We start from the raw sequence: 27,396 nt of genomic DNA, 5'->3' as shown, positions 1-27,396 counted from the left end.
GTAGCGCAGTGGTGGAGAGTCCGCCTGCCGATGCAGGGGACACGGGTTCGTGCCCCGGTCCGGGAAGATCCCACATGCGGCAGAGCGGCTGGGCCCGTGAGCCATGGCCGCTGAGCCTGCTCGTCTGGAGCCTGTGCTCCGCAACGGGAGAGGCCACAACAGTGAGAGGCCCGCAAACCGCAAAACAAACAAACAAACAAACATTCAGCCTATTGAGCAATGAAGCAGTTGTTTTAACATCCAAGTAGTCATATACAGTATAATACAGACATGAATAATGATAAATATATTATGTTAAACAACTTTAACTTTTGCTAGTTAACAAAAAATCCCTTTTAAGTTATTTTTGGCATGGTGCCAGAGGCTCTGTCAGATAACTGGATGCAAGGCACTGCTTATTTACGGGTTCACAACATGTAACACTTGGAGTCTTCAAGTAGATGCATGGTTAAAACGTAGGCTTGTTCATGTATTCTTCCATTGTCTGAAAGAGAACCATAGATTAGAGCAATTTTCCCTTAAACCACATCCTTTAGCAGACTGTGAAAATTCTTCATTCTCTTACTCATTTATTTTGCCATTAGAAGAAAGAAGTTTTTGTTTTTGTTTTTGTTTGGGCTGCACCACACAGCTTGTGGAATCTTAGTTCTCTGACCAGGGATTGAACCCAGGCCCACAGCAGTAAAAGTCCAGAGTCCTAACCACTGGACCACCAGGGAATTCCCAAAAAGAAGTTTTTGAAGTGTACATGGTCATAAATCTTTGCATTCTAATCAAGAATGGTGGTTCAAAGTTTGAGTATAATTTGTATACACATCCATATGGCTGGAATTAAATAACTTTCAACAGAGAAATGGCTAAGCTTGACCATAAAAGGAATGTCTGATAAGAGAAATGCTAAAGCAACAGCTGCAAAGCTATCACTGTTGACTTCAGAAAAATGTGCCTGCTAAAATAACCATGAGGACTACCTCCAGACACAGGTATTAGAGAAATCTGAATTGTATTTGTATAACGTATGTATCATTACATACATACATAACATATGTATCATTACAGATACAGAACATCTTATTGCCAAGACATAAGGGATAAACAGACCATAATTCTTAAGAATTTCTTTCATGTACTTTGAAAAGGCTTTCCTCCAAAGTACATAAATTATGTTTCTTCATCCTCCTCATCACTTACCAAGTTTGCTAACATGCCACAAGGCCCTAATTTTTTCCCCATACTTAAAAAAAAAATGTTTAACTGGATTCACAACCACAGGCAGAGTTCAAAGTTACAGTCATGTTGCAAGCCCTTTATTATGCATGATGGATGGACTTCTTCTTCCACCCTCTCCTGTTATAAACATATGTTTGTGTAACAAATGTATTTGTGTAACAAGGCCCCTGGGTTGAATCAATCAGGGAGCTCAAGGGGCCAGCCTTTGGTAACACCCCTACCTCTTCCATGGAAGTCACAGTGCAACCAGCAATGCTTAACCTGTTCTTAAGCTTGAACCCCAGGAGATGTGATTCACGTGCACCTGCCAGGGAAGACATCGACCAGCCTTGCCCAAAGAGACCAAGACCATGGCTAAGCAAGACTGCTCAGAAGATACTAGGGTTAGAAATCAGGTTTTCTAACTGTGTTCACCAGCTCTACTTAGGACTCCAGTCCTCCTCTGCTGAAAATACTTGTGGTCCATTATCCACACTTCCTTATAAAGCTCTTACACCTTCTGGATGAGTACTGGCCAAGAGAAGCCCACACCTTAAGACCTCTGCCCTATCTCTCCTCTTACAGATGCTACCCATGTCTGTCAACTTGGCAGGGGTATCACATTGCCCAGGGGCCCATGACTGTTTCTTGGTACCTAGAGTTTAGCCCATTTAAAAGAGTATACAAAATTACAAATATAAAATTGGGTATACATTTACTTAGAATGAGAAAAAAATGAGAGTAGATTACAAATTTTTTTTTTAAATTACAAATATCAGGGCTTCCCTGGTGGCGCAGTGGTTGAGAGTCCGCCTGCCGATGCAGGGGACATGGGTTTGTAACCCGGTCCGGGAAGATCCCACATGCCGTGGAGTGGCTGGGCCCGTGACCCATGGCCACTGAGCCTGTGCGTCCAGAGCCTGTGCTCCGCAACGGGAGAGGCCACAACAGTGAGAGGCCCGCGTGCCACAAAAAAACAAACAAAAAAAAAACAAGAATTATAAATATCACAAAATCCAGAACAATAGCAGAATGGGTTTCATTCATTAAGTGCCTGACACACTTCTATAATATCTTATATATTCATTATATGGCCACAAATTCTTTGCAGCTGAGCTATCTTACTTTTGCAAATTTGACCACATGAGCCTGCAGCCTTAGAAGGGGTCTGGGCCAGGAAAGGCCCTGGAGTTGTCACTTCACTGGCTTCACAGTTTATTGGTCTCTAACTATTGGCACTGCTTCACACCACTGGATAAGTCAATCTGCCTGAGACTGCGCTGGCTGCCCTTTCTGAGCTGTGCTGTTACTTAGAGTTACATGAGCCAATGACATATGAGGTTGGTACTTTCTTGGGCTTGCCGCTTTAAAGGTTGGAACAGACTTTTAAGGCTGGCACAAACTTAAAGAGCTCTGCCCTAGCCTTTCACAAGAGGACTAGGGTATCTTGGGACCCCAGTTATCCATCCAGCACAGCAGTGTTTCTTGTGCATTCAGCACTATGCATGCTACGAGTTTTTATTGCATTATGGTTTAACTTAAACCATAATGCAATAGCTGTTTAACATGGTTTGTGCTTTTAAGGGTGACAGTATTGGGGTGCACCTAGCCAGTTCTCATGAATCCGCACATACACATATGAGGTATCCCATTGCTTGACCTAATGAGGTACCATTTGAACCTCCCTTCTTAACTTGCTTTCTTATTCTGTGGTCGGAACATCTTCTGTTTGTTGCCCCCACTGGTGATCCCAAGAATTGCAACCTCTGTATTTAAGGATCACTACCTTCTCCTTTCAGAGTTTCTCTTTCCTTCTAATCATCTTTGCACCATTGTCCACAGGTACCTTCAAAATAAGATACCTCTTAAAGTCATCCCCAAGCAATTAAACTGTTCCTTTCTTTCCATATTATCAACATCTAGCCCCAGTACACTCAGAATAAGCTCTGAGCATTTAGGGCTTTAAGACTACGTATCTTCCTACTAAAAATGTAGAGACAGTCTTTTTATTCTAAAAAACTTTTATTGGGTAAGGGTCAGGGAAAAGTCCAGGGCCTACTCTGAGATTTTCAGCTGTGCTAAAAGTAAAAGCAATATTACAAAGGCCTCCCTTAAACGTAAGCAACTAAGTTTGTATTCAATACAAATATGTGTTCAAGTCCAAAGGACAGGGAAAAAAGAAAGCAATATTTTTTCTCTTTATGCAATTATATTACTTGTGCCTATTCATATGCTCAACTTCTCTGACCAGATACACAAAGCAAACCATATATACAAAGTCAATTTTTCAACCAGCTCCCCAGATGTTCATTGACTTAGCTGAAGTACCAAACCCCAAGAGAACACTGGTAACACTGTTTCTATTTGGCAGGTGTTGTGAATTCAGTGAAAGATTTAGAGGGCAGTCATGATACTGCCTGCTCACTATGGGGACACGGCAGCTAAATGGAGGGTCCCTTGAGACCCACCTATCAAGACCTTCCACTCAATCACCAGGGAACGACCAATTAATGTTTAATTGTGAAAGCCCTCTCTCTTGAAATAGCAGGCAATACCTGCTTCCCAGATTTAAATGGAACTAGAAGCACCAGATAACCCGCAAGCCCTTTAAAATTCTACTTCCTACAGAGGGGAAATTCAAAATAAGCCAGGTGTATCTTGGCCCTAATTCAAGGAGCTTTAATTACTGAAGTGCCAAAGACCCTGTTCAATGTCTGTTTCTCCTTTAATGTGATTCCACAGTAAGGACCCTGAGGATAGAATTATAAATAACCCGCTGGCATATTTTAAGAAAGGTTATGTAGAATTTCCAAACCACTGATTTCTCAGGTACCTTGTAAAATTCCCTTCCTGTGTCATTTGGAGACAGCCAAGTGAACATCAGAAAGTTTAAATGCATTTTTTTGAGGTGATAACATGCCTAGAAATAAAGGCATCAGCTTCCTAATAGGCAAGCACAGAGGCTCAGGGGTACCCTGTATCTTTCTTGGTATCCGTTCACCTGAGGACTGGTTCCCTAGATGGGCAGGAGCAAGTAATCAGCTCAAAGATGTGCCAAAACAGTTGCTTGGAAGTCATGTCTAATGTTTTATTAACTGAAGCAGGCTGTTACTTCCAAACAGCAGCAAGAATGGCTTTAATGCCAATTTTTAAAAGACACTTGATAATGCTCTGGAATCTTCTGACCAGCTATCATGAAAACAGAAAGATAGATTCAATGATGCTGTGAGAAGAAGAACCCAGAGGTGGCAGAGCTGGGATGGAACCCAGGTCCCCAAAGGCATGCTTGAGCAGGGGCTGGTCAGATCATCTCATTTGGGGGGGCAAAGTTCAGTGGGGTGAAGCGCTCTTTCTCACAGTGCCCATGGGAGGACTGAAGGGGTTAATGTAGGTATGTTCCGTTATGAGGGACAATGCAAATCTAGACTGTATCTACAAGAAAAGTCCCAGTGTATTTTATATAAGTATCACAGAGTCGGGAACATGACCAAATGGCTGCTGCAGGGCCCATTTATCCCTTGACAAGCAAGCCACAGAATTCCCAATTTATTTATGCAAATGGGAGCACACATACAGCCTCCCAGGAAGGTAGGAAATTTTAATTAATATGATGATTGCCATCTTCAATAATAAAGCTCTAGTATCCCTGGCAAGTAAAATAATAATGTATTGCTATTCTCCTTTCCCAGGGCAGCACAGATATTTTAATGAAAGGCTTTTTATACCTCCCATAAAATTATTCTTGAAAAGAATAGCACCAAATATGTAATCCCTTTTTGATAGTGGGGTATCCTCACTGAAAAGCTCAGACATGAAGAGCAAAGACTGTGGAGCCCAATTACCTGGGTTCAAATCTCTATCCCATGCTTACTAGCTGTGTGAGGTTGAGTAGTCATTAAACCTCTCTGTGTCTTAGTTTACTCATCTTTAAAATGAGGGTAACAATATACCTACCTCTTAGAGTTGCTGTGATAATTAAATAAGTTAATACACGTAACGTACTTAGAAACTGCACCCTGGGACTTCCCCGGTGGTCCAGTGGTAAAGAATCCTTCCAATGCAGGGGACTCGGGTTCGATCCCTGGTCGAGGAACTAAGATCCCACATGCCACGGGGCAACTAAGCCTGTGCGCCACAACTACTGAGCCTGTGCGTCTCAACTAGAGCCCGCGTGCTGCAAACTACAGAGCCCATGCGCTCTGGAGCCCACGTGCCACAACAAAAGATCCTGCATGCTGCAACTAAGACCCAATGCAGCCGAAAATTTAAAACATAAAGTCAAAATTTAAAAATAAAGATTTAAAGATTTTACCTTAAAAATAAAAACTGTAGGGCTTCCCTGGTGGCACAGTGGTTAAGAATCCGCCTGCCAATGCAGGGGACACGGGTTCAAGCCCTGGTCTGGGAAGATCCCACATGCTGCGGAGCAGCTAAGCCCGTGCGCCACAACTACTGAGCCTGCACTCTAGAGCCCTTGAGCCACAACTACTGAAGCCTGCAAGCCTAGAGCCCATGCTCTGCAACAAGAGAAGCCACTGCAAAGAGAAGCCTGCGCACCACAGCTGGGAAAAGCCCGCATGCAGCAACAAAGACCCAACGCAGCCAAAAATAAATAAATTAAAAAAATAAATAAATAAAATAAAAAATAAAATAAAATAAAAACTGTACCCAGCACAGAGTAAACACCCAGTAAGTGTCAGTCAATCTATCATCACTACCACCATCACCATCACAGCACCACCATCATCTTTTCCCAGGGCATGAGAAAATGTGTACTGACCTCCTGTAACATATCAGAATCTTCAATGGCTTTAACAGCACATTTCTTGGATGTTTCCTGAATTTCTCCACCGATTATAAACTCGTCCAGGATAAAATAAGCCTTTTCAAAATTAAAGATAATATCTAGCTCGCAGACCTGGTAAGACAAAAATGAATATTTTGATAAACTTGCAGTAGTATCAGGGGAAACATGGGCCAGTGATTCAAGCTTTTCAACAGTGACACTCACGTGGCACACCAAAGATAAAAATACCAGATGGTATTTTAAAGCCAGAAAAGTAGAACTACGGAAATCCGGGCCCTGAATAAAAGTAAAACCACATTCTATTAAAGCAGAGCATGTCCTTAGATAATATTGTTTAATGTCACAACAGGAAATTTGAGACTCAGTCCAGGAGTGAAGCTGCGCAGCTCATCTCTCCATCCTCACAGATAAAAGCTGAGCCGCCACTGCGTTTCAGGCACGAGGGCAGTGCTTCGTTGCTCCTGCCCTCTGGTCTGTAAATTTGGCTCCTAGCTTTAGAACTCTCAGAAGCTCATTCTTCAGAGGCAAATTGGCTCAATTGTGTTAATTTTTCTCAAAATTATGTCCCAGGCCGGTGCTTCTCAAACTACAGAGTATATCCCAATCACCCAGAAAGCTCATTGAAACGCACACTACTGGGCCCTACCCTGGAGTTTCCGATTCAGTAGGTCTGGGTAAAGCCTGACAGTTTGAACTTCTCATGGGTTCCCAGGTGATGCTAATGATGCTGGTGTGGGGACCACATGTCGAGAACCGCTACCACTGTCACAGACCAAAGCAGAGTCTGATAGATTTGGTTAAATGCAGCAAGTAGCAAGACCACTCCCCATAATCCAAATAAGGCTCAATTCCAATGCTTCAACCAGACAGCCACTCAGGCACCATCCCTGCTGTTTCCCTTCTCACATATTCCTCAACTCTCGCTTTCCATACCTTACGGAAGGTCTGCTCACTGAAAGTTTTCAGTCCTCTCCCAGCTTTATGGCTCAAAAGCATCTGATACACTTCACCCAACCTTTGTTTGAAAATCTGCTCTTGCTTACGCCCTGATGTTGGCAATACCACTCAGTGCCCGTTTTCCTACTCCATCTCTGATGATCCTTCTCAGGCTCCTTGGATGATTTATCTCCCCCCCGAAACTTGCATTCATTTAAGAAGTATTTACAAAATGCTTGGGACACATCAATCAGCAAAACAAACATCTCTGCAGCAGGTTGCTTACATTCTAGGGACCCACCTTCTTCCTAAAGACTGGTGCTTCCCAAGAGAGCCTCTTCTCTCTTTGCAACACACACATTCTCCTAGATAATCTCATTGACTCTCTACAGCTGGGTCTTCCATGCAGGTGGCTTAACAAAGTGAGTGGGCCTGATCTCTCTCTGCAGCGCTAATCCAATATTTTCACCCACTAACCAGATATTTCTGCATGGATATTCCTCAATCTACATCCCCATATTCCAAACTGAGTCAAGCATATTCTTTTCCCTTTAGTCCCTATTTTGCTTAGTAGCTGCAAGCTCTATCTTGTGGCTCAATCTAATTCATTCTACAGTTCAGCTGAAGTTCCCCTCCCTCTCATTCCTCTCTCCCCCTTGATCTCATCCTTCTCGATTTGATCACCAATTTCTATTGATTCCATCTTGTAAATAAACCCCTAACCTCTTGTCCATTTTCACCGCTGCTACTGCTAAGGCCTGCAACGTCTCTCGCTTGGGGTGCTGCAGTGACTTTCTAGGTGGTGTCTACCCACGTGAGGCCAATGACCACTAGCACTTTGCTAAAATGCTGATCTGGGTCCTTTCCTGGGTGAGGTCTTCTGTTCAGGACAGTTTTGATTCCTCAGCATGGCATGTAGGAATCTTTACAGCCCAGCTCTCTGGCTTCCTGTGTGGTACCCACACCATGCTAAAGCTACACATTCCACAAACTCACACCGTTCTTTCATGCTTTTGCCCTTTGCACATTCCAGAAATTCCTGGAATGTTCCCCAAATGTCTTTTCCTTTATTCTGCTGGCAAAATCAAACTCATTTTTCAAGGCCAAATTCAAAAGGTATGAGCACAATGATTCCCCCAAATCCTCTTTTCTCACATAGAGATTCTACATTACTTCCTTTGTGTTCTTTTACATCTTGTGTGCCCAAGTATACGCTTACTTATCAATCACTTCCCCTTGTACTGTGAGCTCAGGTACAGAAATTGTCTTAGTCATCCATATACCTCTGGAACCTGGCACATAGTAGGATGCAATAAATGTTCTCAGGATAAATGAATGAGTCGGCTACCATACAGGCCTTATTTTTATGATGCTGGGGGCTAATGGCTTCCCAGATCGACAATCCTATGACTTTACATACAATGGATGTCAATATTTTAACAAATTGCTCCATATATTTAGGATTTAGGTCAATAAACTTGCAGACTCTCCAAGGAAAATGGTTTATATTGACAGATCCAACTGAATCTAGAAGCATAAGAACAAATAAGTACAAAACCACTACAATAAATGGCCAACTCAGAAAAACTAATCTAATGAATCTGCAAAGGTTATGGTCTCTTCATTCATTAGAAAACAGCATCAAATCAACAAGTGTGTATATGTGTGTATACACACACACACTAATTTCCCCCTCCCTACAGGGTCTGTCTCTTTCTCTCTCTTTCTCTCCACACATACACATACACACACATACATGTGTAAAACCAGTTGAAAATAAGAGTCTATTCACTGGGACATGATACTATAATCCAGGACTTCCCCAGAACTTTAGGATTCCCTCTTGAGAACAACCATCAGAAAAAGGATGGCATCATAAAAGGAAATATTCTCAGCTTATAAACGCTTTTATTTCTAGAACACTCACTCCAGGAATTTGAATGAGACGAGAATTAAGCTGCCCAGGCAAAAATGTAGAGATCAGAGTACAGGTTAAAAGTACAACAATGGGGCCTCCCTGGTGGCGCAAGTGGTTGAGAGTCCGCCTGCCGATGCAGGGGATACGGGTTCGTGCCCCGGTCTGGGAGGATCCCATATGCTGCGGAGCGGCTGGGCCCATGAGCCATGGCCGCTGAGCCTGCGCGTCCGGAGCCTGCGCGTCCGGAGCCTGTGCTCCGCAACGGGGGAGGCCACAACAGTGAGAGGCCCGCATACCGCAAAAAAAAAAAAAAAAAAAAAAAAGTACAACAATGGATTGGGAATAATATTTGCAACATATATAACAGAAAGGAAAGCACAGTATCCATGATATAGAAAGAATTCTCAGGAATCCCTAAGATAAACACCACAACATAAAAAATCAAATAAAGGCTGTCAAGAAGCAATTAATAGACAAGGCAAGAAATGGAAAAGGCCAATGCACATCTAATAATATATACAGCCTCACTAGTAATCAGAAAAATGCAAATTGAATTAATGACCATCTGACTATTAAGAAGAGATAATATCCATTGCTGGTTAAGTGCATGGATAAATAGGTACTCGCGCTCACTGTTGGTGGAATTTGTAAATTTTATAGGCATTTTGAAGGCTCAAATTGTAGTGTCCATCAATTTTAAATGTACAATTTAAAACTTTGACCCAATAATTCCGCAAGGAATTTATTCCTATGCTATACCCAAACCAGTGCATAATAATATATATTAATAACAAGGATGATGGCAGCATCATTTATAATAAAAATTGGAAACAACTCAAAAATCCAGCCATAATGGAATTGCTTAAATAAAGTATGGTCTACTCCTACTTGTGTATCGTATTATATACCATGGGAATTCTATGCATAAAGTTGGAAAGAATGAAGTAGATTTCCATGGATAGACATGGAAATAGCTCTAACATAGACTGGTAAGGGAAACAAAAGAAAGTTGCAGAATAATATGTATAATACAATACCATTTTTTATTTAAAAAACTGTATAAGTCTAGAAGGATATGTAAAAATATGTATTATTTTGCAATTTTAAACAATATATAGATAAACAGAAAGAAAGCACGGTAGATTAGACATCCATGCACATTAAAGAAGGTACAAGAAGTAAGCAGTTACCAGAGATCAGAAGAGGTGGGAAATCAGGATTTATAGTAGCAAGAGCTGGGGAACCCCAGAGTTCAAGGCAGGTGTAGACCAGGAATCCAGGACAGACAGGAACCTCATGAGAAGAAACGAGCAACCAGAATCCTGCAAAGTGAACTTGACAGATACTAATGCAAGTTCTCTGGGAACTTCTCATACCCCACTCTCCATTCTCCTAGCAGCAACCCATCCCCAAGGCTGTAGGGTTCGCCAATGGCCATGGGGCAATTAATTTACTGCACCTAGTTTCAAGGGGTAGGGATAAGGTTAGGTAATATGCAAAGCCAGATACAGATACACACACACACACACACATACCCCTTGATTATACAGTTACTATCTCCAGATCATAAGGGAAATGGCTACACAAGTTCTACTGGCCTTATAGAGAATGTTACAAACAAGCAAGTCATTCATATACAGCAACTTCAAAATACTACTCTATTTGCTATTGAGTCTAACCCCAAGGGGTTATTGTATCTGAGAGTAAGAAGAGAAAACACCTCAGAACCTGAGACATAATGTAGATTTCTTCATCTACTGCCTAATTACTCAAATATTACTTCTAATTCTACCTTCAGGGTGCTGCCCCAGTATATCAGAAATGTACCATTGATGCTCAGATGACTGCACTCCATCTAATTATGCAAAAACACATGGCTTCTGTGTTAATAAACACATGAGCTTCTTTCCTTATTTTTTCTCATTTTTTCATGTCTCTCTATTCTGGAAGAAAGCTTACAAAAGAAAAAAACAGTGGTAATTTAATGTTACCTTTGATCTCCTAGCCTTGTGCTTTACTACAACTTTACTATAATTTGGCTTGAGGGACTTCTGTTATAGCATAATACATGATGTAGTGAGATTATTTCTGGCATTTAAATAACTACATCTTTTTGGATAGAATCTAAGAAGGAGCTTCCCTTACTGAATTCTGTTCTAAAGTAAGTACAAAAAGTTCAAGTTATGTACAGCAAATGCATAAAAGGATGTATAAAATAATAATGCAAAGTACAGTTACATAGCAATTGACAGTTTATAAATATTGTTAATTACACTATGTCTTTGAGCCTCATAATAGCCCCCGTGAGATTAGCAGAGTAAATATTTCTATTCAACTTTCTGAATGTCATTTTTCTTATCTGTGAAATAGAGATCTATGATGAGTCAAATCATGGATTTGGTGAGAAAGCCAGCTGACACCAGGATCCAGCAGGACATAGAGCACCCCTCCCCTGACAACAAGAAAACTCCCTGAATCAAGACAGAACCTCACCAGCACAGCAACCTCTGCACCATCTGGGTGCATCAGTAAAACCTCACATAACAGCCTATAATGGGAAAATATGGCAGGTGTCTAAGTCCTCAAACTGACCCTTGTCTACTGTGAGACTCTGAGGCATTGCCTCTTAGCCTCTATAAACTGGGCTTCATGCTACTCACTGAAGACCAAAAGATTAACTAGTTAATCCTTGTAAATCTCCTGGAAATTGAAAAGTGCTAAAAAAAAAAAAACATAAATTAGTAGGCAGATATTTTGATTTATCTGTCATAGGAAGGTAATATTTTCTAGTCTTACGAGAAACTCAGTACAGAGTTTTTTTCTGGGATAATATAAGGGCAAAATTCAAGGAAATCTTCAGGATTAACACAAGAGGAAAAGAAAACCAAAGAGAAATATATCATTCCTGAGACAATGTCATAAGAATCAGTATTGCTGGGCTTACTCATCACAGTTAATTAATAAGAATTTAACATGTACTGGGCACAGAGGCTTGAACTGCTCTTAGCTGCTGTTAGCTTAATGAAAGATTCATTGAATTTTTTTAGTGAATTAAATTTTGGTTCATGACAAAGACATAGCTTCTAAAGGTATGCCAAAACAGGATGAAAAATTAATAATATTAGAGAAATAGGAATGCATCCTGATTCTGCTGACACTTTAACTGGGCTTAGAATTAGTGAAGTTGATTCAAATTCTCTTGAAAAAGCAACGTGTTCTGAAATATCTTGATATTTGGTCAGATAAGATTGAGATAAAATTCAATCCCAATTCACATTATCACAGTTGGATAAATCTAAGAAAACACAACAAGTCAAACCAGAGTGCAGAAATGAGGGGGAAAAGGCAGGCTATGGGAATCTCTGGGCCTCAGGAGAACTCTTTCAGGGCTTTGTTAAAGGCCAAATCTGCAGTTTATTTCAAAAGAAAGTACTGCAATATCAGAATTCCTCTGAATAATTGAAAGCATAAAATTAAATAATCTCAGGTTTGAAAACTTGCCACTATATATTTGCAAATCTCTCTTTAAAAACATGAAAATAAACTTGGTGAACCAGGAGAGAGCAAAAGAAAAATGGTCTGTCTTATTATTTCTATACGCTGACCAACAAACTGAAATCTCTGAAGCAATATTTAGGTCTTATAACATAACTTACAAAGACAAAAAAAAAAGAAGAAGAAGAATCAAAGAGAGGGAGAAAGGGAAGGAAAATTATTTCAGAAAACTTTCAGGTACTCATCCTTGTGAAAACTGTTGCAACAAATCTGATAAAACCTTAACCAATACTTCAACTGCTGTTCATTCCATTATATAGAATACAGTGCACAGAAAACTCTTCTGAAAGCAAATTCTCTTAACAGCATTTAATAAAAAAAAACTTCAGAGGGCTTCCCTGGTGGCCCAGTGGTTGAGAGTCCGCCTGCTGATGCAGGGGACACGGGTTTGTGCCCTGGTCCAGGAAGGTCCCACATGTCATGGAGCGGCTAGGCCCGTGAGCCATGGCCGCTGAGCCTGCATGTCCGGAGCCTGTGCTCCACAACGGGAGAGGCCACAACAGTGAGAGACCCATGTACCGCAAAAAAAAAAAAAAAAAAAAAAAAGTCTTCAGTGAGCCAGGAAATAGGGAAGAGAGTATTACTGAGAAGAAAACATTTTCCTAATCCACTGATTCACTTCTTGAGACTGTGAACTAGATAAAATGTTTCTGGAACATTCTCTAAAATCTGGCCCAGAGCTGGTTCCAAGTGCTGAAAAAATGAACAAATAAGTCCCAGGTCATGATCTCGAGATACTAGCAATTTGGTGGTCAGGCAAATCCTGTACAAGTTGAGGATAATACAAGGCTGCTCCATGTCGCTGGAGCACTGGATATGTCAGGGATAAAAAGACAGAGAAGTGAGAAGGTTGGAGCAGTGGTCTGGGACCAATGTTTACAATGAGTAAATGCCAAGCTAAGAAATTTGAATTGTATTCATTAAAGATGGAGGAGAGTGACCGAATGTCACCAGAGATCTGTGCATTGGAAGGACGATGCTAACAAACAGGCTAGGAAAGGCAAGCAGAGATGAGCCCAGAGGCAGAAAGGGGGAGACGAGGTTTAAAGGAAAAGCAAAACTGTAATCCCAAGTAAAACTATACTAGTGAGAGTGAAAGGAGATGAATTTTCGTCCAACTTGAAGAGACAGAGGCAGACTTAAGTAAAGGGTGGAGAAATATGTAAGGAACACTGTCCTTCTGCACTGAAAGACCCTAGGACATCATAATTTCAAGCACAAGACTGAACAGGTTTTCAGTAGCTGATTTTCAGTTCTTGTCACGTTAAGACTGAGGTGAGTGTGAGAAGCCCAGTGAAGAGCGTCATCAGCAAAGTGAAGAAGAGTCATCTGGTGATGGATTTCCAGGAGACAGAGTCTAGTAGACACACAGGAGAGAAGAAAGAAAGAGCAGGAGGGCATTTAGAGGGCAGGGGGAGGGAGGGAGCTGGGGAAGAAACCAAGTTGGGGCCTTCAAAAACACAGGATGAGAATTAGCAGAACTCAGTGTCAGGGCAAAATAAAGAGGAGCGGATTTAAAGAAAGCACTGCACTGAGCAAGGGTCCAGTGCTGCAGAGAGGTTAAGGCAGGTGAAGATTAAAGCAGCATCACTGATGTTGACCATTATGATTTCCTTGGAGGAGTAAAGGTGAAGCCAAGCCATAAGCTGCCGCAGAGTGAATGTGTTCTGGGGATCAGGGCACCTCGTAGAGTGTATTACTTGGCAGTAAATGCATGGAGATTGAATAGCAATGTGAAGGAAAAGGATTTTGGTTTTGTTTGTCTGGTGTTTTTTTTTTTTTCTTATGTATAAATAAAATTAAAGAACACTTGCAGCTTAGTAAAATAAACCAGAGAAAGGATAAAAAGTCACAATAGAAAAGAGAAGACAGTCAGTGGGGAGTAAAGGACAAAATATCAAGGAATCCTTCACAATTAAATTCTAGTTTATTGAAACAAGGTTGTCTAGTGTGGCTGTGGTCTGGACATACACACACCACCTGCCTCTGGAAAGCTCTGGATCTCCCATTTACTAAGAATTACAGGAAAGGGGAAAAGCCTTGCATTCTGATCCTCGGTGCAAATGCAGTTCATATTTTAGACCTGAGAGAGAGAAGGAATGTGAAAACAGACAGAACTCAAGTCAGAGCTGGGGTGGAGGCTGACTCATTCTAGAGACCAGGACACCACTTACATTTCCAAAGTATTTGTCCAGCAACTCCACATAACGATGCACAATCTCTAGTGTCAAGAGCTCATTGTCCTGATTTTCTACTGCACAGCAAAAATATAAACTAGCATACCTTGAAAAGAAAAGAAGATAACATAAAATATAATGACACATTACACAACCTGAAGATGGTTTTTTCCATGAATATGCAGTTAACCGCTTCCTCTTGAGGGATTCTTCCTGTACACATCCAAGAGGGAAATCATTATTCATCATATCCAATAGCCTCCCAAAATGTAAAATAGAATATATAAAAAATATGGTAGGGATTGGGTTATTTCTGTTAATTATGTGAAAGGTCCTCAGAACTTTACCTTGAGGAGCTGTGATCAGGGGACAGAGTCCTTTGACCCATGGTAATCAGGGTGCCTGTTCATGCCCCTCCCTGGATTGTGAATTGTCCTTTCTAAACTCCAGAGCCCTGACCAAGGGGCCCAGGGCCCACTTGGGCCCTCTTACTTCATACTTCATACTGTAATGTGTCTCTTCATACTGTACTGTACTGTAGTGTGTCTCTTACTTCATACTGTACTGTAGTGTGTCTCCCATCCTCAGCTTATCAAGTCCTCCCCCCCATGTGTGTTTCTTCTGCCTAAAATACCCTCCTCACCCTATACATGTGGCTCACTCCTACTTCTCCTGTAGATCTGAGCTTGGATGACCTTTCCTCCAGAAAATCTCTGTCCTCTCTGACTGCACTGGATGCCCCTGCTATGCATTCCTGTGCCTCCCCACAGAGCATCCAGAGCCCTTCATTCTGTATTTCATGGCCTGTCTCTCCCCCACTAAATCAATGGCTTCCCAAAGGCAGGTACTGAGTCTGCGTTGCTCACCGTTGTCTACCCAGTAGTTATAGATATCTGTTGAGAGAACTGCTGAAGCCTATTCTTCAGGTAATGGTTTAAATCACAATTGAACCCCAAGTTGTAGAAACCAGCAGAGAGTAGGGACAAGCCTTTTGTCGTCAAGGATTTCCTGGGACTCTGTCTTTCTATCCCTGGGATGCTTATTACTATAAGAGGCCTTTGCTGATATCTCCCACGATGCTAGTATGAAAAGTATTGACCTTGGGCCCAGCGAGAGAAGCTTGGTCCAGGCACTTCCTGGTAATTTACTCCACTGAATACAGCCTTTGATGTTACCTCTGTCTTTCCCCTTCCAGTTTTATAAACACACCTTGTGAGAGCCTTTCTAATGTTTGTTTTCCCTCTGAAAGTTGCAGTATGATGTTGGATGCAGGGTCAGATCGGCTGTGTTCTGGTCCTGGTTTAGGCATCAGTTATCTGGGTCTTTATGAGCAAAATGACTTTACCTCTCAGGGCCTCAGTTTCTTCACCTAGAAATCGAGGTCCCTTTCTAGTATGGTCTTGCCATGGCAAGTAGGTACAGTAAAGAGAGGATATACAGTCTTTAAAGTCAGAAAAATCTGGATTTGAATCCTGGCTCTGCTGATTACCACTCAATTACTGTGACTGGGGACTAATTACTTAAACTCTCTACGGCTTCAGTTTCCTCATCTGCAAACGTGACTAATAAAGAGCTGCCCATCTCTCTATCACGTTAACCTTTTTTCTATAGCATTTGTTACTAACTGAAACTGTTTTGTTTGCTTAACAGACAGAATAAGTTCCAAGAGAGCAGGAATGCTCTGTGTCTTGTTTGCTACTGTATGCACAGTCATTAGAACAGTGCTGGAAATATAATAGATGCTCATAATTTCTTGAATGCATGTGTGCATTATCAACACATAAATTAAGTATCTAGAATAAGTATCTAGAAGCCGTCCTGGCATATGGAAAGCCTTTCAATAAATGAGAGTTCTCTTCTATTTAGTCTACTGGTACACGCATTTGGGCTCCAGCCTTCAAAGATTTCAGTAAATGATAGAATTGGTGTTGCAATCTAAAATGCTCAGGACTAAACAAACCAAATAGTAATAAGAAATTCAGTTCTCATGAAGTTACTCACACCTTTTATAAACAAGTTTTAGATCCTTCCAGTCAACAAAACTGCTTGTCCTCTGACCACGAGAGAGAACAATCTGAACAATTTCCCGGGTGATCTTTTTCCTTTCCTTGTCAGGGAGAGTAGTGTACCATTTCTGCAGCCGTAATTTCCCTTGTCGACTGAAGAGCAATATGAAATGAATCTAGAACAAATAAAGGAGAGAAAAAAAACAGAATTTGGTCAGCCAAATCATTCTACCATAGGTATTAAAATACAGCAGCAGGGTTTACAAAGGATTATTCTGAACAGAGGGAAAAAATAATTACCAGCATGAAAACTATCCCATCTGACAATTACATTTAACCCAAAAAGAACAAAGAAAGGTATACACCACAAACACAGCTTACTTATACTATAGGAGAGAGATAAGTTTTCTTTTATGAGTCACAAACTCATAGTGAGAAAAAAATATATCAAGGAAGACTAGAACTCTTTTGAGAAAATATTAAATTCTTCCTTCACAAGCCAAAAAAAGAAGTTAAAAACAGTAGAAGGGTTTACTTTAAAAATTATACTCTTGGGCTCCCCTGGTGGCGCAGTGGTTGCGAGTCTGCCTGCCGATGCAGGGGACACGGGTTCATGCCCTGGTCCAGGAAGATCCCACATGCCGCGGAGTGGCTGGGCCCGTAAGCCATGGCCGCTGAGCCTGCGCGTCCGGAGCCTGTGCTCCGCAATGGGAGAGGCCACAGCAGTGAGAGGCCCGCGTACCACAAAAAAAAAAAAAAAAAAAAAAATATATATATATATATATATATATATAATATCACAAGTATAGAAACCAAATGATAATATAGACATAAAGAAGAGAAGTAAGGGAAGGAAATAAGGATGAAGCAAGGGGGAAAAGTGAGCAAACTAGAAGGGGACCATATTCTAATTTTTTAATAAAAATTATATATATTTAAGGTGTACAACATGATGATTTGGTATACATATACATGGTGAAGTGATTACTATAGTCAAGCTAATTAACATATTAGCTCCTCACACAGTTCTCAGTTTTTGTGTATGATGACAGCACCTGAAATATACTCTCTTAGCAAATTTCCTGTATTCAGTATAGTACCATAAACTATAGTCAGCATGCTGTACACCAGATCTCTAGATTTATTCATCTTACATAACTACAACTTTGTTCCCATTGGCCAACATCTCCCCATTTCTCCCACCTCCCCATCCCTTGTAACCACTGTTCTACTCTCTGCTTCTGTGAGTTTGATGTTTTTAGATTCCACATATAAGTAAGATCATGTAGTATCTGTCTTTCTGGATACACATACACACAGCATACTTTCTTTATCCATTCATCTGTCAATGGACACTTAGGTTGATTACATGTCTTAGCTATTGTGAATAACAATAGCAATGAACATGGGAGTGCAGATATCTCTTTGAGAAACTGATTTCATTTCCTTTGGAAATATATCCAGAAGTAAGATTTCCCTTGGAAATATACCCAAAAGTACTATCATATGGTATTGCTTTTTTTTAATCATTTGAGGGACCTCCATACTGTTTTCCATAATGGCTGCCCCAATTTACATTCCCATAAACAGTGTGCAAGGGTTCCCTTTTCTTCACACCTTCACCAACACTTCTTATCTCCTATCTTTTTGATAATAGTCATTCTAACAGGTCTAAGATGATGTCTTATTGTGGTTTTGATTGGCATTTCCCTGATGATTAGTGATATTGAGCATATTTTCATATACCTGTTGGTCATTGGTATGTTTTCTTTGAAGATATGTCTATTCAGGTCTTTTGCCCATTTTTTAAAAATTGGATAATTTGTTTTCTTGCTATTGACTTGTTTGAATTCCTTATACATTTTGGGTATTAACCCCTTAACAGATGTATGGTTTGCAAAAATTTTCTTCTATTCCATAAGTTGTCTCTTTCCTTTGTTGTATCCTTTGCTGTGCAGAGGTTTTTTAGTTTGATGCAATCCCATTTGTCTATTTTTGCTTTTGTTGCTTGTGCTTCTAGAGTAGTATCCGAAATATCATTGCCCAGATCAACGTCAATGTCAATATCAATGTCAAGAAGTATTTTCCGTAGGTTTTCTTCTAATAGTTTTACAGTTTCAGGCCTTACATTTAAGTCTTTAATCATTCTAAGTTGATTTTTGTATGTGAAGTGAGATAATGGTCCAATTTCATTCTTCTGTGTGTGGATGTTAGTTTTCCCAACACCATTTATAAAAGAGACTGTCCTTGTCCCACTGGGCATTCTTGGCACCTTTCTCAAAGTTCAAACTAAGTCTCAAATGTAAGCTCTTTACTCCACTTTGTGGGTTACTTGGCTGAGAGTTTTAGAGTCAACCATCTCAAGATACAGTTTGGCATCACAATAAATGTTTACAATTTAAATAGTGTGTTGACCACATTAGGAAAAAACCTGATTTTATTTTCAATTAAGTTTCAAAGTGTGTATTTGAAATGCACATTCCTATTTCAATGAATTTTGAAAGCTTTAAATGAATAGAAGACACTGTAGAAATTTACTGTGGAGCCTGGGAGGAATGGAAGATTTGTTTTTCAGAAATTGTCAGATGGTCCGATCTTTATTTTAAGAGATTAAGTTTTCTCAATCCACAGTATGAGAAGATCAAGTTTAGAATCATAATTTATTATGTTGCATGTTTGTTTTGTTTTTAAAAAATCATTATTGAGGTTAATTGTGTCATGGAGGGAACAATATATACTAGGAGCCAAAATAATTAAAATTTTAAAACTTTCTACAAATAAAATATTCAACCCTTTTTATTAAAGAGATTTAGCTCTGAATGTCACAGCACAAATCATACAAACTCAGTAGGTGGATATATCCAAAGACCAACAGAAACCAGGCTCTTTCCTCAGAGCATCCCCTACCCCAACCTATACAATCTGAGGTCTTCTTAATAAACTATATTCTTTCTTAGAAAGGAAACATCTGTTAATAAGGACTTGAAAACCAAGACATGGCAAGTGAAAAGAAAGCAAGTTAAAAAGCCCTGCTCAACTCGCAGCTTTAAGAAAAATCACCCTCAGTCCGGAATGTTAAGCATCTGCTTAGAACAGAGCATTTTCTTAAATACACATTTCACTATCAGCACAGGTATAGATAATTCAATAATGAAACATAGCTACCGCTTTCTAAGAATCATATTGAGAAAGGTATTTTTTGCTTCCAATTAGAGATCATCATAAAAGTGACATTCTAAAAGTACACAAGTGAATGGGAATAGAATAATAAAACCTCAGGATCTTGAGAACAAGTTTCAGCTTTGGATTATCACCAGTGGCTAAAACTGTTCAATCCAATTTCTAGTGACTGGTCAGACCTTTGCTAGAGAAATGAAATCCACACATTTTCTTGGTGTTTACTTTGCCTTTCCTGTCAGAAATTTTTCTTCTTCACATCTAACCTAAATCTTTTCTGTTACAATTTAAACCGATTTTCCCTGATTTTATCCACAGAGCATATTAAAAGACAATATATCACTACCCTCGAAATAATAACAAACTCTTCAAATACTTGAAGACAGACTTTAAAGTGTACCTGGAGTCCTTTCCTTCTGGAAGAAATTACCCTGGTTTCATGTCTTCTTCTTATTGGTTCTATTATCAGATTTCAAAACCATCATTGTTACAATTCCTCCAGGATTACTTCATAGATAAATGTCGCTTTTAATTTATGGAGCTCAGATCAAGGAGCTCCAGTGAGTGGCTGGAACTATTGCTGAGTTTAATTATGGATTACTTTCTATTTCTTCTATTGCAACTTTCTCTCAAGATCAAGTGCCTGCCTTCTTAAATGGCTCAACAAGGTAGAAAATAAACAAATAACTCTTTTTCATTCTAACAATGGATTCAAAGAGAAAAGATGACCAGGAACATAATACACACATCCATAAAGCGATTTAAAATATAAAAATGTGTTTCAAATTCAAAAGAAGTAACAAATAGGTTCAAGTTTATCCGATAATTGCATTACATAGACAGTGTTGACAGATTTTATCCTCTCAAGTTCTGCTCTGAGGGAGAAGCAGTGTAGCTCGCTCCTGTGTGTCTGGGGTCTGTTACCTCTCCAGAGTTAACAGTGTAGCATGAGAAAACTGGCGGAATGAATTGTAGTGATTCACAGGAGTTCATCACCTCGAGCAATTAATTGTATCCAATTTATCAGTTTAGTCATTCAAGGCATATTTGGATAATATGTTTCAAGAGGTTAATCAAATACCATTTTTGATTAGCATTAGCTTGAGAGTATGAGAAAAAGGCAATTGGGAGGGTTTGGGTTTTTTTCCCAATATTTACAAAGAGCCAACTTCAACTCAAGTTGATGTCATAAACAAACTTCAACTGACTTCAGAACACCCAGGCATTTTGTTTCAATAATAGTGCTGGCAAGAAAGGAATAATGGAGAGGCTGATTGGTAATCCTCTTCTGGGAAACGCCAACTCCAGAAACAACCATAACATCCAACGAAGTATGGTGAGCAAGGCTGACTTCTTACATTTGGCCCAAGTGTTCTGGCCTTAGGTAGGCATATGATTTCACTGAGCTCCCCCCTCCCTCATTCAAGGTTAACCTGAGACAATAGCAGAGGAAATAATCAAATTGGCAGCTGAATTAATTGTATTTTAGAGACCTTAGAGCACAGATCATTTATTCACACAACACATATTTACTGAGTGCCTACTCTGTGCACTATGAACCTACAATGTAAAACTTGGTTCTTTACCTTGAAGCACTTTTAATTGTGATAAAGAATACAAAAAATAAAAGTAAACATATTGAATTAAACCACAGGGCTTTATCTCCTCTACCTCCCAAAATGCCACTAAACTGACAATAGTAGAATTTTCTTAAATACATTAACCCTCAAAGACTAGGAGAATGACAGGGGATGTGATAGCAGCCAAGAGATATCAACAAGTCTTTGGAAGATGGAAGGAGACAGAAGGCTGTTAACTAACTTAGCAAAATAAGGAAAATCATAGCTTAAGAGGCAGATTACAAAGACAAACCAGCCAACTCTCCCAGAGAAAGCCTGAGAGCAGCACTTGTGGGTACCATGGCTCCACAAAGTTCTAAAAACAAGGACACTGGCTAAAGGTCTACCTACAGAGTGGTTGGCATGGACCACCTGTGGCATTTCCAGTGGATTACAGCTAAGTGAGAACACTCACGCATGTGTACACACATAGCACACATGCACATACACACACTCCTCAGTAAGTTCCCAGTTGCTTTATTCAAGGGCACAGAAATTTAGTGGAGGTCATGCAGTTGAAGCACCTCTTAGCTCAGCTTCCTCTGGCCCCCAGTCAGTAATGGATAGCAAGCAGCTGCCAATGGTGATCCAAACAAGGCACGGTTTACTCAACCTGAGAAGCTCAAATTTGTGCAATGCCATATTTCTTCTCTACTTAAGGCTCTCAGAGACCTTACACAAGCAATCTACGCCTGTAAGAAGAAATATTTAGAGACACCTGCAACCCTCCTGGATTTTAAACGTAATTCAGAGCCTGCAAAGCTATATATGTATCTTCACTAAGAGAGAAACATGTTCCTGCACCTCTACCACCAACTTTGTTGTATAAAAAACCCATCTCCTAATCAGGAAATGGAATGATTCCTCCCTGGAGACACTAAATGGCAGAGAAAAGACCTCTAGGTACTAACAGTGGAGCCTTCCAGGCCACCTGACTATGCCCTCAGAACTGCCTTTTAGCATCTTAGCACCCACTTTTAAATATGAGCAGAGGCCAAGGATTACCAGACATTTGAGAATAGTCTCTAATGTCAAAGAAAGAGACTGAAAAAAGCAAACAGAAAAAAAAGTAAGCACTGGATACAGTAAGAAAGCATGGAGCAGGACAAACTGTTACACACACACACACATATACACACACACACATATACACACACACACACGAACATGAATATGCTCAGAGAGTTCAAAGAAGATGGAGTTCCTATATCAATAAAACAAAAACAGCAGTCTATTGGGGGGAAAAGAGAGAAAACTCTTGCAAATTAAAAAGTATGGTAACCAAAATAAAGTCAGAGGGTTCTCCAAGAGATCGGAACAAACAGAAAAACAGATGGAAAATTAGAGGAAAAAATAAAACTATTAAGGGGTCAACCTAGAAGGTGCAAAATCCAGAGAGTTACAACAGAGATAATGGAGAGGAAGAACTAAGGGTTTGCATGCCACAACTAAGGAGCCCACATGCCGCAACGAAGGAGCCCATGTGCCACAACTGAGTCCACCTGATGCAACTAAGACCCAGCACAACCAAATAAATAAAGAAATAAAAATTTTAAAAAACAAAACAAAACAAAAGAGCATTGGACTCCTCACCTGCATTTGTTGGAAGACTACACGACTACACCTACACCCAACCAAATTATCAATCGAGTGAAAGAGGGGAAGTGACCTTTGAATTTTCACACTTGCAAAGATTAAAAATAAAGAGAGAAAGATAAAGAAATTTGCACTCAGTATATCTTTCTTAGGAAGCCACTGTAAGACTTCTCTGAGCAAAGAGTAGAAAAGAGTTAGATATGGTTACCTAGGGCACAGGGAACCCAAAGCAAAATGATGCTGAAAGGAAAGGCCAGAATGACAGCCACATATCAGACCAAGAAAGCAACCATTCCAGACAGAAGTGGTGGAGGCTGGAGGAGGGGGAGGGGAAGGGAGAAATAGAATTTATTGATCATTTCATTTCTTTTTACAGTTGGAAAGAATATTGATAGCCATCTGAAAGATCAGCTAGTGCACTGGTGGGACAAAACAGGGATAGATACATAGAAAACCAGGCCAGTGGAAAAAATATTTATAAACTCCAGAAAAAGAAATGATACAAGCAAGAAATCATCATCTTTAAAACTACTTTGGGAGAAAGAGAAGTGAGGAAATCTGCATGTGAGCAGAAGGAAGTAAATGCCCAATTACTATGACAGGAAGGCAGGAGACAATGTAAAGAATTAGGAGTAGAAAACTGCCAGCATAAGCATATTATTTAGAAATATAGACATAACTACCCAAAGAAAGACTACAATTATTGAAAGTGAAGAACGTGGTAAAGGAAAAGAGTTGCTGTGTTTCATTATAAATTATATGTCTGTTTGATTTTTTTTAACTATTACCTATATTACTTGGATTTAAAAATTTTTTAAGGAGTTAAAAATAAATAAATAAGGGATGGTGGAATGCCTATATTTGACAGTGACATTTCAAGCATATTCTGAGGGGATTCCCCTGGTGGTGCAGTGGTTAAGAATCCGCCTGCCAGTGAAGGGGACACGGGTTCAATCCCTGGTCAGGGAAGATCCCACATGCCACGGAGCAATTAGGCTGGTGTGCCACTACTGAAGCCCATGTGCCTAGAGCCCATGCTCCGCAACAAGAGAAGCCACCGCAATGAGAAGCCTGTGCACCGCAATGAAGAGTAGTCCCTGTTCGCTTCAACTAGAGGAAGCCCGCAGGCAGCAAGGAAGACCCAATGCAGCCAAAAATAAATAAATAGAAATAAAAAATAAACTTATTTTAAAAAAACATGTTCTGAGATATTTTCCCTTCTCCCTCCTAATATTAAACTCTGAAATTTAGGGGCTTCCCTGGAGGCACAGTGGCTGAGAGTCCGCCTGCCGATGCGGGGGACACGGGTTCGTGCCCCAGTCCAGGAAGATCCCACATGCCGCGGAGCGGCTGGGCCCGTGAGCCATGGCCACTGAGCTTGCGCGTCCAGAGCCTGTGCTCCACAACGGAAGAGGCCACAGCAGTGAGGGGCCCGTGTGCCGCAAAAAAAAAAAAAAAAAAAAAAAAAAAATCTCTGAAATTTAGAGGGAAAAATCCTTAAATACATTAACTATTCTAAACTATCAGTTATGAGCTCTCATTTGATCTTATCTGAGGCAGTTTTATTTTTCAACCTGTACCAGTTCATGAATAAGAGTGCCATTAGTTTACTAGCTTCCAGGTGGAATAATACATTTTATGTCCTGATTTTACTTCAATCACATAACATTTGACCAGAATTTTACTGTTCCTAATATAATTTTTAAAAAGAGAGGACGGATTAAAAAGGTTCTTCAGATTCTGTACCTATCCTTCATGTACTAACAATTCACTATACATCCCCCTTAGCTTTCACCTGTGCAGCAAAGACGTTCACCTCTGAAACTTCTTTTCATACCATGGGTTTCTCAATTCCCTTATCATTTTGCATGTTTCTTCCTGGATCATGTCTAACTCCACTTTTTGCTCATAACAGGGACTTAGTAAATATTGGTGGAAGTGTTGAATTTTGAGAAACGGCAACTAGCCCTGCATTAATATTCTGAGTACAGAACTGGGTTTTCTATAAGGGTTGGAGAACACTGTGGTTTGGGGTTTCATTGGGATCATATGCTTGTAACTGGGATTCCTTTTCTCCAGATGCAGTAAACTCAACTCTCACTTGTTGTATTTGCCAGATCTTCTGGCAGCTTATCCTGCCCGGCTTAACAGTTCTCTGGCCCAAAGAGCTTAATAGCATTTAAAATCCAAGAGCTCCAGCTGCCCTATTCTCTCTGCTAGATCAGTTGTAAAAAATGTTACCCACAACTGGTCTGGGCACTCATTCCTTCGGGGTCCCACAGTTTATACTTGCACGTAGGAATGATCCCTTTAACAATTAGCCTGATTTCCTTCCTCTAAGCCTGCTCTGAAAGCGACAAGACCAACCCTCCAAGGCTGCTGCCTCTCATGCATCTCCCTTTGGTCGGAACCCCTATCAGAGGGGTTTCCAGAATGTAGAAAGAAGGGATATCCACTGCTTCTTCACCAGCCTCATGGATTCACCTTCTCATTGGGTTCCAGTTCCCTCTTCCACAAGCCAAGTTTCCTTCTCTCTAAAAAGGTAATTTGCTTAAGCTTCTAGTGATCTACCTTTATTATAGATGTTACCAGCATGCCCCAGGTGGAAATAAGATGTCAGACCACAAAGTTTCCCAGAAGTCATTTACTCGTGTTCTTAGGACAAAGGTTCATTGACAACTGGCTAGACCTCTAACTTAGTGACCCTTTGAAACAAACTAGTTGCATGCTGGAATTTTTTTTTTTTTTTTTTTTTTTTTTGCCGTACCACACGGCTTACAGGATCTTAGTTCCCCAACCAGGGATTGAAACCAGGCCCCTGGCAGCGAAAGCACTGAATCCTAACCACTGGATCACCAAGGAGTTCCCTGGAAATTTAAATTTTAGTGTTTTCAAACTCGTTATATGCCACCCAGTCCAAATGGTGTACCTCCACCACTGTTTCAGATTTGATCCAGGACATGCTGTGCATTTTCCACTAGGCCAACCCAAATTGGATTCAGGACATGAAAGGCATTTATCACTAGGCCAGGCCTTGGTCAGGGCTGGGGGGCAGTAGAGCAGGTTGGTTGTTACACGGGAAGACTCTGGTGATAGGCAGCTTGAGAGTTTGCATTGGAATCCAGGTTCTGTCATTTGTGAGCTAAGTGGACTTGGAAAAGTTCCCTGACCTCTCTGGTCCTCAGTCTCCTCATCTATAAAACAGGGATGACAACAGTAATGACATCAGTAATGTAGAGGGATACGATGATATCACACGTCTACCTTTTAGTGCAGAGCCTAGCACAGAGTAAGCTCTCCATAAATACTTGCTATGGCTAATGAATCATCCAGGAGTCAGCCCAGTCCATTTACAATCCCATTTATCTTCATTGAGGCAAGCAAAAAATTCCCTGCTTCCACCTTTGGAATCACTCCATGTCTACCCCATCACTTTTTCACTAATTGGTCCCCACATTCTGATGGAAAGTGTCTGTGACAGCCATTTCATAGGTGCCCAGAAAGGCATTCTGCTGTTTCTTTGGATAATAAACCATCCAGTTTCTAGCTGATGTGCTACTCTGCCTTCTCAGTCACTCTGTCTCATCAACCACCTTCTCAATGCTTAAATAAGGAGTTTAGTCCAGAGATAGCCCAAACGTGCAGGTAGTCCTTTAGGGTTCCTTTCTTTCTCTGGACGGCTGACCAGTGGCGTTCTGATCGTGTGTTTGTTAATTCTCTCCAAGTTCCCTGTAAGGTGTTTACTTGGGGGTTCCTCAATTTTTTCACTTGTGTGTCTGTGTATGGCTCTAGTTTCTTTTTCTATATTGAGTAACAAGAGGTGTTCAGGATTTTCACCTTCCCTGCTGACTCTTTGTTTAAACTGCATCACACTTCTGTGGTGGGTCACGCTCACACTTTCCCCACCAGTTTCTCTTTCAAGGGGCAACAGGGCTCAGTGGGAATTCCAGGGCAGGTGTGGCACTGAATCAGCTGTCAGCTCCCCTGTCTGGGCCTCATCTCCTCCTCTAAGAAACAGGAGAGCAGGGTCACGTAGTCAAATACCTTTCACAGGCTGGGCAGAAGCAGGCAACATTTTCAATGAGGGTGAGGGTTCCGTATTCAGAAGGGGTGTAAGACACAAAGTCAAACTGTAAATCACAAGTTCCAAGGGCCAGCCTCAACTCAGCCATAGGAAGGTATTGCCAAGAAAAACATTCAGCCAGTATTGCCAGGTCTTCAGATTTTTTTTTTTTCCAGAAGAAGCCTGAAACCTGGATGATTATGTGAAATACCGGGATTGTTTTAATATTGGCAATTAATAGGAATAATGATAACAAAACCCTGTGCAAGCCAAGCAAAGCACATTGTGAGTGGCTGTGGTCTGTGAGCTGCATTTGGGCTGCAGGCCTCATTT

At 40.6% G+C, this 27,396-nt stretch overlaps 1 protein-coding gene across 1 annotated transcript; it reads right to left on the bottom strand.

Moving 5' to 3' along the window:
• Positions 1-448: 448 nt before the first annotated feature.
• Positions 449-27,172, bottom strand: AP1S3 (adaptor related protein complex 1 subunit sigma 3). The gene is made up of 6 exons (XM_060105924.1): positions 27,045-27,172; positions 22,998-23,088; positions 16,606-16,784; positions 14,600-14,708; positions 5,990-6,127; positions 449-484 (listed from the first exon to the last, which is right to left on the bottom strand). The coding sequence occupies exons 1-6, from the start codon at positions 27,170-27,172 to the stop codon at positions 449-451; spliced, it is 681 nt and encodes a 226-aa protein (XP_059961907.1).
• Positions 27,173-27,396: the final 224 nt, after the last annotated feature.

Source organism: Mesoplodon densirostris, chromosome 8 (assembly GCF_025265405.1).
Source record: "Mesoplodon densirostris isolate mMesDen1 chromosome 8, mMesDen1 primary haplotype, whole genome shotgun sequence".
Lineage (NCBI taxonomy): Eukaryota > Metazoa > Chordata > Mammalia > Artiodactyla > Ziphiidae > Mesoplodon > Mesoplodon densirostris.
Note: the sequence above shows the minus strand (reverse complement) of the source record. Positions and strands in the feature narration are given on the sequence as shown.